The following is a 15,671-nucleotide window of genomic DNA, read 5'->3' as shown; positions in this document are numbered from 1 at the left end:
ACTTATACTACTTATTCAATGTGTATTGTAAGTCATTTGGAAGGAATTAGCATTTTAAATTTGGTCATTGCAGGTGGTATTACTGGAAGGGACATCATTCTGTACAGCCATAATGGAAAATAAATTGTGTATTGCTTAAGTCCTAATTATTTTTGGTCTATTTTCCTGTAAGAGAAAAGCTATGAAAGAGATGTGGGAGTGAAGCTTGAAGAAAGACAACAGCAGCCAGTGACATGAGTTTACACCCTGATAATGAAAATTGTGACGTATTAAAATAATTATTTTCCAACACCCAAAGCCAATATTATTAAATTGAGTCAGATCGTGATTTAAATCAGGGAACGTTATTTATTTAGGCAGCGTGTGGAATTAGTTGATTATAGCTGTAAAACAAAATAATAATCACTGAAATTGATGACACATATGTTCATGAAAAAAGCATTAACTTTCAATGATCACAAATATCATAAACATACTTTAACTGTTTTCTCTTTTTTAATATATAATAATATAAATAATTATCCTCATCATTATAATGCTGTGCTTTTAACCCATGCTTGAGGCTGATCACCTGCACAGGTGTCAGTCATTTCCTGAACTATTTAAACCACTCTCTCCCAGCCTTCATCGCAAATTCTTATTTTGCTACTGCTAACATTTCTGAGCATTATTTCCCTGTTTGATTCTCTGTTGCCTACCTGGCCTGTTGTTTCTTTCCGGATCGTTTGCTGTCTGCCTTTTTGATGCTGCCTGCCTTGTGGATTTACTCTGTGCTCTGTTTGCTGCCTGCCCTAACCTTTTTCCTGGACTCTGTTAATGATTTTGCCTTGCCTACATTGCAGATTACTTGCAGATTGAGCATTGAGTCTGACTCTGATTGTGTATTAATAAAGATGCACATAGATCTAACTTCACTGACTCCTTGTTGCAGATATCTAGTTCACTTAAAGGGGGGGTGAAATGCTCGTTTTCACTCAATATCCTGTTAATCTTGAGTACCTATAGAGTAGTACTGCATCCTTCATAACTCCAAAAAGTCTTTAGTTTTATTATATTCATAAGAGAAAGATAGTCTGTACCGATTTTTCCCGGAAAAACACGACCGACTGGAGGCGTGACGTGTGGGCGGAGCTAAAGAATCACAAGCGCGAGTAGGCTTTTGCGTTGAGAGCGTTTGGAAGCTGTGACACCGTGAGGAAAAAACCAAACAAAACAAAACATGGCTAACAGTCAGATTCAGCGAATATTTATGATCCAGAATCAGATCCAGAGGCTGAAACTGAACGAGAGCAGCAGCAGCAACGACTCGCTCCGAGCGGGGCTCGAACCCGGGTCTCGGCATGGGAGGCGGACGCACTAACAAGGAGGCAGAGATATTTGAAGCAGTTTTACTCACCGCCTGCGGTCCCAATACACGATCGTGACCCTTTTTCGTTGGGACTGCATTATCCTTAAGAAATAAACGATACGCAAATCCGTCGTCAAACTGGACCTTGTTTGTAAAACAAGCATCTTCGAAATGCTGGGAACAAACACAAACACTTGCACAACTCCGTTGATGCTCTGTAAAAATAAACTCCATCCACTGATCCCTTAATGCTGTTTCTCTTTTGGTAATCTGTGCAGGGTTGTCTTGCCCTGGCAACCAAAAATACACTTCTTTTGTGACATTTTGCGACGCTCTCGCTCTGATCACTGAATGCCTGTTGTGCTCTCAGTGCTCTGCTATACGGGAGCGCGCGCTCTTCCGGCAGAAGTGCCTCAGGACCCATATAAGGAAATTCCGCTCCATCTAGCATCACACAGAGCCATACTCGAAAAAAAACTTTCTTAAACTTGTGACAAACCGGAAGGAGTATTTTTGGAACAGAAATAATCCTTCAAACATACAAATTAATTTTTGAAACTTTGTCCATGTTTAGCATGGGAATCCAACTCTTTAACAGTGTAAAGAACTCAGTATGCATGAAATAGCATTTCACCCCCCCCCCCCCCCCCCCCCCTTAATCCTTAAATGTAAAATATAAAAAATACGAACTTGACTATGTAAAACATTCTCTTTAAAAATACACTTTGTCCATTAAAATGTCTTGTCTGTTATAGAATAATAATTATAACTGTAATAAAATACATTTTATTTCATGACTATCCATTTAAAGACAAAGATAAGTAATGGAAAAGTTTATGATGCAAAAGGTACATTTTTTATACAGGTCATTGAAAAGTATACCCATCTCCAACTAACTTTATCTGCCAATTTTCATCACAGCTTGTCTATGACACAAAGCCATACGTTTGCATTAGTTGCATAGAAAAGTCCTCTGACCTGAGCATGAAGCGTTTGTGGGCAGGATATGACAACAGACTGAATAAAAACATTGTTTGAACACCTTCCTGTCTCATGATTAGCTCTGTTCATTTCATCAAAAGGGAGTGTGATGCTGTGATGATGCCACTGCGTTATCAGCATACAGACTGATAACGATATGGTGGGGGAAGTCGTGGCCTAATGGTTAGAGGGTTGGACTCCCAATCGAAGGGTTGTGAGTTCTAGTCTCGGGCTGGACAGAATTGTGGGTGGGGGTAGTGCATGAACAGCTCTCTCTCCACCTTCAATACCACGACTTAGGTGCCCTTGAGCAAGGCATCGAACCCCCAACTGCTCTCCGGGCGCATAAATGGCTGCCCACTGCTCCGGGTGTGTGTGCATTTCGGATGGGTTAAATGCAGAGCACAAATTCTGAGTATGGGTCACCATACTTCACTTCACTTCACTGAGGATTCAGATATGTGTTTGTGAATTACCCATTTCTACCACACAAGGGAGTACTTAATGCAGAAAGGAGCAATGGCCTGTTTCATGAAACAAGTTTACCAAATAAACCAGGTTTATTTCAGTTAGTCTGACTTATTTTCATCTGATTGGTTCAAAATAAATCAGACTAACTGAAATAAGCCTGGCTTATTGGGTAAACTTGTTTTATTTAACAGGCCCCAGGTTTCCTACTCTAGCTGTGGAGGAAGGAAAACAACCCACTGTGGTACTGTAGCTATAACACATTCCACTCAGTCAAAGCCCTGTAATAGAAATATCAGAATATTAGGGGAATTATAGCCCTATTTAAATTTTTTCTTGTAGAACCTTTGCAAATCTACCTTGTCATTTTTAATAACATGCAGTATCTGTGGCGAAAGTATCTGTACCATATACATGTACAGGTGCTTCTCAATTAAGAATGTCGAGGAAAAATTCATTTATTTCAGTAATTCAACTCAAATTGTGAAAGTCAGTGCACACAGACTAAAGTAATTTAAGTCTTTGGTACTTTTAATTGTGATGATTTTGGCTAGGTCTGGTGAGTTTGCTGGCCAATCAAGTACACCAACACCATGGTCATTTAACCAACTTTTGGTGCTTTTGGCAGTGTGGGCAGGTGCCAAATCCTGCTGGAAAATGAAATTAGCATCTTCAAAAAGCTGGTCAGCAGAAGGAAGCATGAAGTGCTTCAAAATGTCCTTGTAAATGGGTACAGTGACTTTGGTTTTCAAAAAACTCAATGGACCAACACCAGCGGATGACACTGCACCCCAAATCATCACAGACTGTGGAAACCTAACTCTGGACTTCAAGCAACTTGGGCAATGAGTTTCTCCACCCTTCCTCCAGACTCTATGAACTTGGATTCCAAATGAAATACAAAACTTGCTCTCATCTGAAAAGAGGACTTTGGACCACTGGGCAACAGTCCATTTCTTCTTCTCCCTAGCCCAGGTAAGATGCCTCAGGAGTGGCTTAACAAGAGGAATGAGACAGCTGTAGCCAAATTCCTTGACACTTCTGTGTGTGGTGGCTCTTGATGTCTTGTCTGCAGTCTCGGTCCATTCCTTGTGAAGTTCACTCAAATTGTTGAATCCATTTTGCTTGACAATCATCATAAGGGTGTGGTTCTCACGGTTGTGTCACGATCTCGGTGGGGTCTTAGGCTTTTGTTGCCCTGGACCACATGGTTTTTTGGTTTTGGTGGCTCGCCAGGTGTTTCACGATCTCCGTGGTTTTCTCCGCCCCTCTTGTTCTCCCTGATTAACGTGTTCTCCCACACCTGCACCCTGTTCTGCGCTTATTATCTTCCCTTTATCATGCCTTTGTGTTTGCTGTCTTGTGTCAGTCAGTTAGCATTGTTTGAAGCTGTAATCTTGCACCTTGCACTGAATCTCTTTCTTGCTGAGGCCTGCATCAACTAAGCAGCCGACTGGACTCACCTCTCTCTCGGTTTTAACGCTGGTTTCCACTGCGGGCTCGTCACATTCCCTCGCCGCTGTCTGGCTGATGCTGGTGAAGTCTCCATGCTGATCTTCCTGACGGAGTGCTAGCGGTTTCGTTATTCTACTGATTAGTCCTCAGAGCTAATTAATTCTTTATTCATTCATCCGCATTTGGATCCTGGTCTTGATTCTCACAGGTTGGTTGTGCATCTTTTTCTTTCACACTTTTGTTCCACTCAACTTACTGTTAACATGCTTAGATACAGCACTCTGTAAACAGCCACCACACAGTTAATTTTTGTGACTTACACTCCTTATGAAGGGTATCAATGATTGTCAGAGAAAATTTTGAATGCTCAGGAAACCTTTGCAGGTGTTTTGAGTTGATTAGCTGATTGGCATGTCACCATATTCTGATTTGTTGAGAGTGAATTAGTCGGTTTTTGTTAAATGTGAGCCAAAATCATCACAATTATAAGAACCAAAGACTTAAACTACTTCAGTCTGTGTGCATTGAATTTATTTAATACATGAGTTTCACAATTTGAGTTTAATTACTAAAATAAATGAACTTTTCCTTGACATTCTAATTTGAGAAGCATAAAAATAATTAAGATAGGGTGTCACCTTGAGTTGGTACAAATGTACAATGTACAAATGTCTCATAAAAGAGAAGTTATTTCTTGACAAAGGTCTGATATAATTGTGTATAGTCACTTACATTGATGATATGTTTTCTGATGAATTAGTGTGTGGCTTTAGAGTCAAAATACTTCTTGGCACCACAGCATTGAAAAACCTGTTAAAATGACAAAATTGAAATTGATCTGTCAATAATGGGGAAAATTATTTCATTTGAATTTTGAATCTGGGATGGAGAAGTTAATTAGCTATGAACAATTATCAAATAAGAATGTATATCACACTGAAGATCTGTGTGCAGTGTTATCTCGAATACTTTCCATGTTCTTATAGAGCAGAAAGAAGGAAGTGGTCAGAAAGACTTTGTAAAGCATGCGTTTGCATTTCCTAACAGCATTATTGATTTTCCCCTGCAAAATCTTGACGTGCAGTTTCAAATAGATTGAGGAATCTGACGTGGGTCAAATATATTTTTTTCACTTTCCTGTTACTGCTGTAGTTGTGCAATAATTGATCATTTGTAATCTATTAGTTTAGCAGAAGTTAGCTTATATAGCAAGTTTATCCAAAGCAAATTACATTACAATATCTTAGTATATTGCCATATTTAGTTTTTGACAGAAATTAAAACAAGGCTGTGAGGGACTGAAGTACATTGGATTGTAATAGGCCTACTGTTGTTTAACAACATACTGAGCTTTTCAGATGACAAAACATATTTCTGGATGGGAAACTTTCATAAAACGGTACAAAAAACCTCCATAAACCATTGTGTAAATTATGTGATCTGCATGTAAAGACTTTAAATCAATTCCTCAGAGCCTTGTTTACTTTAGCGTTAAATTCAGTTTGGCGTCTAAGTCTGCTTAAGGTGGATTGCAACATGCACAGGAAGATTTTAAAGAGAACTCTGGTTTTAAACAGTGCAGCGCTTCTCTGTTGGGGTGTAGGCCTATCATGAAAATGTGTATAAATAGTACACCAAATAAAAATTAAAACCCAAGCAAAAAATGTACTTTGGCATGCATTTGAAATGCATCTGTTTGGCGTCAATATGATATGAAATTTGTTGGCATGTGATATGCAGGTTTCACGTACATATGATACGCAGCTACCCCACAACCCTAAACCTGCCCATCACGTAGCGTATAGCAAAGTCAATTTTTGCGTTTTTATTTGCCGTACTATTTATTATACGCACTTTAATGAGATCAGGTTACATGAGAATGCAAAACAACACATGTGTTGAGGTGCTAACATGAACATGCATCAGATATCTGCTTCGAGTTGGCCGGTTCTTTGCATCCACGTTGTGCATTTAAAATCATTTAAAGCACGGGTGGCCATTGATTATCCCCTACATATTCCTAAAGAGTTCATAAGATCATTGCTAAAAATGACTGACAAAAATTATTTTCGAAGAAAACAACACATTTGTGACCTGTGTGCTTGGTTTCGCAGAGAGGCGAGAGAATAACAGATGCAGACGGATTGCACATAGCATACTTTTTAGTGTTAGCCTAGTAGTTGAGACATTAGATTACATTACAAAACAGATGATTCAAAGTAACATGTTTATCACTGTGTCGCTCGCCTCAGTGTGTGGTCTGTTATGAACTTAACTTTAACACTAGGCCACAATAATTAGAAAGCAAAACATCTCCCACGTATATCCTACTGTACTACGTTTCTTTTGAGCAGCATGGATGGAAATCTCCAACAAATAAATTAAAATAGAAATGACTTATGAGTAAAAATAATACATACTGTATCTCCCACTACATTCCCAGCAACTAATTCACATGTGACATCACATCTAGGTTATGACAAATTCAGTCACAAAAATTCAACAGAAAGTGAATAATGTCTGCGTATGTATTTAAATGTGTCCTAATGCATGGGCTGATAAACTGACATAATCTACTGGGTTTGTAACAAAGAACCCCGTAAAAACGAAACCTTACAAAGTCACAAAGTGCCACATTACATTCACATTCAAGGCAACATAAGACTTGGATTTTCATCATCTCTCAACTAAAAGTAAAAATAGGGATTTTACAGAATTTAATCATACATCACAAGATCAGAACATCTCATGAAATGAATTGTCATAAACTGATTATGAGGACAGGCATCCTGAGCACTTCAGATTTACCTACAGAGTCGAAGCGTGTATCACATGTTCGTTCAAAATCAGGGAAATAAATATCCCAGTATGATCTCACACTATCAGCTCAAAACCAGCCGCAAAGAAGATAAGCACATAACATTGAAAGTGTAAGTATGAGATAACAACAACTTCGACACATTTCCGTTCTTGTGACTAAGCAGTCACTGGTGTATAAAAGATGGAAAGTTGACAGATTTGAGCATGAAAACATATCATACTCTGAAGAGTTGCTCTAGCACACAGAGTAAAAAAAGACTGTGAATTTTCACCATGGAGCTAAAAATGGGTAAGTTCAATGTCACTTTTAGTATGAACTATAGTTTGACTTTCTGAGATTCACTGTGTTTGCTGTACATAGCATTTTATGCCTGACATTAACCATACATTTGTTTTTAGGACTTCTGATATGGTGGATTTTATTGATGAGCCAGGAGATGGCATGCAGACCGACAAACAGACCGACAAACAGATGTTTAGACCGCATCAGTTACACGAAGACCAAAATTGAACACCTGTTGAAGAAATTCGTAAGTAGTCTGTTTCTGTATTTGGTGAAAAAAAACAGATCCGATCAAAATGATTATGAGCTCAAGAAACACTGTAAAAATATTCTGAATTTGTTATTAGTCGTACAAAATGATTTTAAAGATTTTTTACAGTAGCGGTTTTCAAGCCAGAGTCACTGCTTCACATATATAAAATAATATCTAACCAACAAATAATGCTCAATAGTTTTTCAGTGTATTTTTACCAACTGGTCTCAAGGTGATTTTTAAAAAAAAAAAATTTTTTAACTGGACATATGAATGCAGAGTTTGTCACTCTTTTATATTTAGGTATATAATGCAGTGACTTTTATTTTAAGTCGAATTTAGTGCTTAAATGTTTTATGGTGCCACTGTTATGTTTTAGTTTATGGACTCTTATTATTATTACTGGTGCAAGTTTTAAATTGTGAGTAAATTAAATGTGAAATTTTGTTGAAGTTGAAGTGAAGGACAGAAATATTTTTTTTTTCTACTCCATAAATTTTTTATTTACAAAAATAAATAAATTACAGTGTATTGTGACTATGAGAATTCTGGAATGGACTTAGTCTGTTAAAGTCATGTTTTACATGACGTTTTTTTTAGGTGATTAGTGAAAAAAAATATTTAAGTGACGAGATTTATTTTTAAAAGCGTCCTTTTAATAATATCATGCTTTTTTCAACTAAGCTGAATCATAAATATTTCTGAATAAGTAAAAGATATACAGCTTGTAGCTAAAACAGTAGAACACATGTACCTTGAATGGATGAAAGCACCTGCCAAATTAAAAATTTGGTCTATTTTGGTTTTATTTAAAGTGTGCGAGTATCATATCGTGAGATCAGTAGGCTATAGTGTATTGACCAAAATTGTGGAAATGTATTCCTATATCCAGCTTTCAGAAATAAATTCTCTCTAGAGTTCATAATTAGTTCTCAATCATTACATGACATTTCATTTCAAACTATGATTTAACAGGAAACTGCCGAGTTTGTAAATGACAATGCAAAGGCTTTTGTTTTAATGCGTGAACCATCGCTCTCTTTCTCTTCAGCTCTCAGAAAAGGAAAATGATGTTAAACCATGGCCGAACCCTATCTCAGAGCTTCACTTGAAGAATTTGTCCCGTGAAGAGAAAATGCAGAAAGCTCAGTGTGGACTTCACTTCATGCATAAAGCTCTTCAGTTGATCCATCAACACCAAAGTGACCTTCATGATCCCACAAATCCTATTCTTGAAGAAATAAGACAAAATGTAAATGTTCTGTTTCATACCAAGCACTGTGTTGCAGAGGGTAATTGCACAAGGATCCCAGAGCCGGACTTCCCGTTTAAAGACACATATAGAAGAAAACAGTGGGGCCGCACTGTTCTTCAGACCTCTGTAGAATTTCTGGGTGACATGGTAAACGGTTTTTCAAGTTCCAGCAAACGACCCTAACCGAAACATGCTTGATACCAAAGAAATAATGCATTTCATTTACAGCTAGTCCTTATTTTTTGTGAACGGTACTTATTAATTCTTGAAAGTTTTCCCTTCTTCTTGAATTCACTTCCTCGATTCAGTTATTACCAGATTTTTGCAGTATGTTCTCATGTTAATTTTTCCAACCATTTTTTAAATATGTATTTGTTATATATATATATATATATATATATATATATATATATAAAACAACTTTTATTTTTTTTTGCACTTTTCAAAATGTTGTATTTTGAGTCAAAAATATTCCTACTATTTAAAAAATATATATTTATATTATTGTTACTTAAACCATGTTGTTCCGGACTGTAATTTATTAAAATTTAATGTTTGTTATTTATAATAATTTATTTACACCTTTTCAGTATTTTGTATTTTAAGAAAAATATTCTCAGTGTTTAACAAAAATATATTTGTAATGCTTTTTTCATAATTTAATTTTTTTTGTGTAAAAATACTGGTACTCCATTTAACATAACAAATACAAAGGATTCAAAGTGTTTACAAAAGTTATATTTATATTAATGTTACTTCATATGAATTGTTTTGCATCGTAATTTTTAATAAAATAAAATAATTTTTTTCTGCTTTTCAATATTTTGTATTTTGATTTTGTTGCAATAATTAATGAGAATATTTGTTACTTCATTAATATTTTGAATCATAATACTTGTTATTTATAATCATAATTTAATGCAATTAAAAAAACGAATGCAGTATATTGTAATTTGAGTAAAAGAAATACTGCCACCATGTTTAACATTATACAAACAGTATTTATATTAATATTACTTCATACATAGTCAATAAAAACAAACTATAATTTTTTTTTTTAATTCTAGGAGCCGAGTGTAAAATCCTAGAATGTTAATTATACAAGCAGGAAGCAGGTGGTGGACTCGATCTTATTGCGAAGTCTGCGGTTTAATACTATAGTCTCCAGTGACCGTCATTAATCAAATTGTCATTTGTGGCCATGAAAAAGCTTGTTAATTTTCTAATTTCAGTCCAGATGTTTTTTTTTTTTTTTTTTTTTTGAATGATCAGGATGATTAATTGGTTAATAGTAGGCATGTATCCCCAAGTGGCTTCTTAATTTTGGCTGTTGGCAGTTTGTGTGAACATTTGTGAAAACTATGTTTACAGAACAGAACACCAGTATTTGGAGGTAAATCTACACTCATATTACTGTAAAGAGTAAAAGAAACTTACACCGTGCTTATTCTTGTTCTGAAAGAAATTCAGCAGGCATCTAATCATCTAATCCAAACGATGTTAAGCATCAAGCCAAATATGGCAGCATTCGTTCTAATGTGACATTAGCCAAATTATGATGTGTTTCCTTATTGCTATGTTCATATTTCAAAATCCCTCTCCCTTCAAGTCTTTATTTTTATATATTTAAATATAAATTCTGTACATTTTTTTCAAGAATGAATTTCTCAAAAAAAAAAAAAAAAAAAACTACAGATCTTCATTTTTTATCTAAAGTAAATATATCCTGGTTTAAGAATATTTAAATATTTGTATTGGAAAACAAGACACACATACATTTATTCTTTCCCCAGTGCATGTAATATGTAATATTGGCTTCATGAATGCAAGACTTTCTGTTTCAATTTAAGATGTTTTAGGCCTTAATTAGTGGAAGAGCAAATTAAAACTTTTTATTATGACACAGATGACCTTGTATTTAACCCAAGACGTTCTGTATAAGTAGAGAAGTCTGGACTGACAGAAACATCCTCAGTTGTAAAGCTACAGAAAATCACATTTACTTTATTAAATTAACATATAGTAGTTGACAGGCAGATTGCAAACATAAATCTGAGCTCACACAGACCCTGGGTGTGAAGGGTGATGTCAAGCTGTCTGAGGTGCTTTCCATGTGTTTCCATGAGTGTTTTTAGTATAAAGCAACACAATGACTCCTTCTGGAATCCCACCCAAAGATAAAATTAGCCAGGTTACCAAAAAAAGTGGCCTTATATTAGCATGACAAATGGAAAAAAAAAGAGATGGGCGGAGTCTCTGACCATATGTTAATCACTGATGAGGTAAATAGGGATACTACGCACTTATGTCGTGTAAAGTCTCTTTCAAGTCTTTATGACTGTGCACTCAGATTACTGTTCATTTCTTGGCCCATCAGGCCCCTGAGAAGACCTTCAAGAAATCTCCTTCATTATTCAAAGCGATTATTCAAGAGTCATACAGGCAGCAGCTCTGGTGGACTCTCGCCGTAGCAGTACTTTGCCTGCGAGTTCCTGTAGGTGTTTTCATGTTGGACACTCTGAAACAAGACAACAGCAAGAATGATTTACTTCTGCCTGTTAAAACATGACATGGTGAGCAGCTTTGATTGACTGGCATCCATGTGAGATACTTAAGTGTAAACAGACTATTTTCATTTTTGAAGCTGAAACATTCAGAGTGAATGATGCTCACCTGTGAGGAAGTACGACACTTGGCAAGACACAACTCGAAATGATCTTCCACTGCGGTGAAGAGGTTCTGGAACCCTTCTGCTGCTCGGTTTAGAAAACGTTCCAATAGAGGTTGCTGATAGGAAGACAGCAGAAGAGAGAGACACAGAGTTCATGTCAGAGGATAGTTTCCAATTAAAGTGGCCTAACTTTGTTTTCAAATACTGTACACACACACACACACACACACACACACACACACTCATCTCTTAGATAAATTTCTCTAGACACACCCAGGCCTGATACCTGGCAGACCTGTTGAATCAAGAAATCAGTAAATAGCCTGACAAATTGAAGCATGCTTAAAGAGCAAAGTGAATTAAAGAAATTTAAGAACAGGTGAGAAACGAAATCGTTGAACAGTATCAGTCAGGAAAGGGTTATAAAGCCATTTCTAAGGCTTTAGGACTCCAGCAAACCACAGTCAGAGCCAGTATCCACAAATGGAGAAAACTTGGAACAGTGGTGAACCTTCACAGGAGTGCTCGGTCTACCAAAATTACTTCAAGAGCGCAACGACGGCTCATCCAGCAGGTCATAAAAGAACCCAGAACAACATTTAAAGAACTGCAGGCCTCACTCGCCTCAATTAAGGTCAGTGTTCATGATTCAACAATAAGAAAGAGACTGGACAAAAACGGCATCCATGGGAGAGTAACAAGGCAAAAGCCATTGCTGACCAAAAAGAACAAATAGGCTCATCTCACATTTGCCAAAAAATATCTTGATTATCCACAAGACTTTTGGGCAAATATTCTGTGGAGTGATGTGACAGAAATTGAACTTTTTGGAAGGTGTGTGTCCCATTACATCTGGTGTAAAACCAACACAGTATTTCATAAAAAGGACATCATACCAACAGTCAAACATAGTGATGGTAGTGTGATGGTCTGGGGCTGCTTTACAGCTTCAGGACCTGGACGACTTGCCATAATTAATGGAACCATGAATTCTGCACTCTATCAGAAAATCCTGAAGGAGAATGTCTGGCCGTTAGTTTTTTACCTCAAGCTCAATCACATTTGGGTTATGCAGCAAGACAATGATCCCAAACACAACTTCAGAATAGCTCAAGAAAAACAAAATTAAGGTTTTTGAGTGGCCAAGACAAAGTTTGGATTCAAATCCAATTGAGATGCTGTGGCATGACCTTAAACAGTCCTTTCATGCTCGAAAACACTCTAATGTGGCAGAATTCAAACAATTCTGCAAAGAAGAGTGGGCCAAAATTCCTCCACAGTGATGTGAAAGACTCATTGCCAGTTATTGCAAACACTTGACTGCAGTTGTTGCAGCAAAGGGTGGCACAACCAGTTATTAGATTTAGGGGGCTATTACTTTTTCACGTAGTGCCAGGCAGGTTTGGACAGTTTTTTTCCCCTAATTAATTCAAACCATCGTTTCAAAACTGGTTATCTTTTTGTAATATCATTTTTTTTTGTTTGTAGTTTGTCAGTGGACTACATCTCTGTGTAGTAAAGGCCAACCAGTGTTGCCAAGTCTGTGGTTGTTTTTCATGTCCGCGTGTCGATGCGACCCCAATTCAAATAATGTGATGTTTACCCCCTAAAATGCTAATTTTACCAAGGGAACCCCGCCTAAAAAAAAATTATTTCATCGCCCGGAACGAAACACGATTGGGCCAGTTTTGAGAAGTAATTGGGCAGGTTTTGTTTTGAAAACCTGGCAACCCTGATCTGAACGCACATGCTGGAGATATACTACTAATCACAGGAGTGCCTTTACTGACAAGATGCGCAGGAAAATCGCATTCGATTTTTTGCCCAGCCCTAAAGAGGGATCATACAAATGCATGTTATAGTTGAATTAGTGACCTGAATAAATATTTCAGATAAAACATCTTTACATATAGTCCACAAGTGGACCACAAATGATCCACAGCTGTGTTTTTCTGCTTAGTAATAGTTGTAATAGTTTCACTTTTTTTTTCACTTTTTTTTTTCACTTTTGTTCATGAGTCCCTTGTTTGTCCTCAACATTTAAACATTTGTCTTCAACATTTAAACTGCCTGCGGTTCTTCAGAAATATCCTTCAGGAAACTTTGGTTTCCAGCATTTTTGTGTATTTGACCCCCTTTCCAACAATGACTGTATGATTTTGAGATTCATCTTTTTACACGGAGGACAACCTATGTACTCATATGCAACTATTGCAGAAAGTTTAAATGCTCACTTATGCTCCAGAAGGGAAAACCATGCATTAAGTGCCAACTTATTTGGATTTACTGTGATTGACAGACTTTTTAAAAGAAATGCAAACACTTGTGTAATACCAATAAAATAAAGATATGTTGTTTTGAAGTACCTTATCTGGTTGGAGACAGCAGGAAACGCAGTACTCATAGATGCTACAACAGCCATTGGCCAGACAGCTTTTACAGACATACTGGCTTGAGCTGGGAGCATTAACGTTACAACATCCATTCACCAGCAAATCGTTCCTCTCACACACATAACCTGGAGAGAAAGAAAAGTGAACACTTTTTACATCGGGGAATACACAAAAACTCAGGGACCTGTTAACAGTTGTACATTAAAGCATGCCAATGTCAATTTTGAGATTTCAGGCTATTTTGCTTACATAACTAATAGAGGAAATACAGCTAAAGTACACATTTACGTTCTTATTCTAATTTTATTACACGCTTCAATGAAAATACATAAAAGGCGATTTATCATTTATCTTTAAAAAACAACTTTGATTAACTTTTTTGATCCACTTCAAATGTTGTCTACTGTATATTGTATATACATATAACAGTATAAATATATAACAGTTTATCCCAATCACTTACCCAGTTCATCCGTGAGAAGGCTCTTTCCCTGAATGGAGTTTCTGCACTGAGAGATCTGCCTGCTGCTGTTGCCCAGGAGGAACTTGACCTTCCACTGGATGTGATGATCCGAGTCCTTCACCTCCAGGAGGGTCCGATCACGGACGGTTCGCTCCTCCTGTACACAATACGTCACAAACACAAATATCATTCCTTTGCCATTATATGCTTCATTACCTCTCAGGAGTGGTGTTGAGCTGAGCAAGAAACCATTGCGGGTCAAGCTAGTTCAGGAGCTTGGTGAGTGATTGATTACTGTTTTATTGGTATCATCATTCCGATTAGAACAATGTCAGGGAATAGAATACTTTAAAAACAACAAAAAATTAAACGGTTAAATTTAGTTTTCATACAGGAAATATTAAACTGTCAAAAGTTTAATATTTCCTGTACAAAACTGTAATAATTTGAATGATTTTGACTGATGCCTCGTCTCTTAGGCTCACCAAGGCTGCATTTATTTGATCACAGATACAATAATATGGTAAAATTGTGTAATATTGTCATTTTAAATAACTCTTCTCTTTTTGAATACATTGTAAAATGGAAAAGTTAAATGTTCAGCATCATTACTCCAGTCGTCAGTGTCACATAATCCTTCAGAAACCATTCTAATATGCTGATCTGCTGTTCAAGAAACATTTGAAGTGAAGTGGCATACGGCCAAGTATGGTGACCCATACTCAGAATTCGTGCTCTGCTTTTAACCCATCAAAGGTGCGCACACACACACACACACACACCGTGAACACACACACACACGGAGCAGTGGGCAGCCTTTTATGCTGCGGTGCCCGGGGAGCAGTTGGGGGTTCAGTGCCTTGCTAAAGGGCACCTCAGTCGTGGTATTGAATGTGGAGAGAGAACTGTACATGCACTCCCCCCACCCACAATTCCTGCCGGCCCGAGACTCGAACTCACGACCCTTCGATTGCGAGTCCAACTCTCTAACCATTAGGCCACGACTTCCCTAATAATAATTTATTATTATTATTAACATTACTAGCAGTGCTGAATTATTGTTTTACTTGCTTCTTATGGAAACCATGATACTGACATGATAACCAACCATTAAAAAAATGAATCCTTCTATTCAGAAAGTGAATGCTAAATTGATGGAAAATGACAGTAAAAACATTTATAATGTTACAAAAGATTGCAAACAAATGATGTTTTTCCAAACATTCTATTCGTCGAATAATCCTGAAAAACAGAAACCTAATAAAAGGTTAAAATAATAAA

General features: G+C 36.9%; 2 protein-coding genes across 2 annotated transcripts; one reads left to right on the top strand and one right to left on the bottom strand.

Annotated features, from left to right (window-relative positions):
* Positions 1-6,114: 6,114 nt before the first annotated feature.
* On the top strand, positions 6,115-9,375 carry osm (oncostatin M). Its single transcript, XM_052557967.1, has 3 exons — positions 6,115-7,361; positions 7,472-7,602; positions 8,660-9,375. Exons 1-3 carry the CDS (start codon positions 7,346-7,348, stop codon positions 9,044-9,046), a joined length of 534 nt encoding a protein of 177 aa, XP_052413927.1. The 5' UTR covers positions 6,115-7,345; the 3' UTR covers positions 9,047-9,375.
* A 1,922-nt stretch (positions 9,376-11,297) lies between these two features.
* Positions 11,298-14,580, bottom strand: LOC127957663 (SREBP regulating gene protein). Its single transcript, XM_052556284.1, has 4 exons — positions 14,391-14,580; positions 13,901-14,052; positions 11,537-11,650; positions 11,298-11,381 (listed from the first exon to the last, which is right to left on the bottom strand). Exons 1-4 carry the CDS (start codon positions 14,578-14,580, stop codon positions 11,298-11,300), a joined length of 540 nt encoding a protein of 179 aa, XP_052412244.1.
* Positions 14,581-15,671: the final 1,091 nt, after the last annotated feature.

The sequence above is a fragment of the Carassius gibelio genome, chromosome B5 (genome assembly GCF_023724105.1).
Source record: "Carassius gibelio isolate Cgi1373 ecotype wild population from Czech Republic chromosome B5, carGib1.2-hapl.c, whole genome shotgun sequence".
NCBI lineage: Eukaryota > Metazoa > Chordata > Actinopteri > Cypriniformes > Cyprinidae > Carassius > Carassius gibelio.
This window is presented reverse-complemented; position numbering and strand designations above follow the sequence as displayed.

Excerpts from the sequence above, each read along its gene's own strand:
- osm (XM_052557967.1), top strand. Across the intron at positions 7,603-8,659 it reads AACACCTGTTGAAGAAATTC|CTCTCAGAAAAGGAAAATGA; the intron begins GTAAGTAGTCTG and ends CTTTCTCTTCAG.
- LOC127957663 (XM_052556284.1), bottom strand. The coding sequence starts at position 14,580 with ATGATATTTGTGTTTGTGACGTATTGTGTACAGGAGGAGCGAACCGTC. Across the intron at positions 11,651-13,900 it reads GCTGTCTCCAACCAGATAAG|CAACCTCTATTGGAACGTTT; the intron begins GTACTTCAAAAC and ends TCTTCCTATCAG. Across the intron at positions 11,382-11,536 it reads AGTGTCGTACTTCCTCACAG|AGTGTCCAACATGAAAACAC; the intron begins GTGAGCATCATT and ends GTCTTGTTTCAG.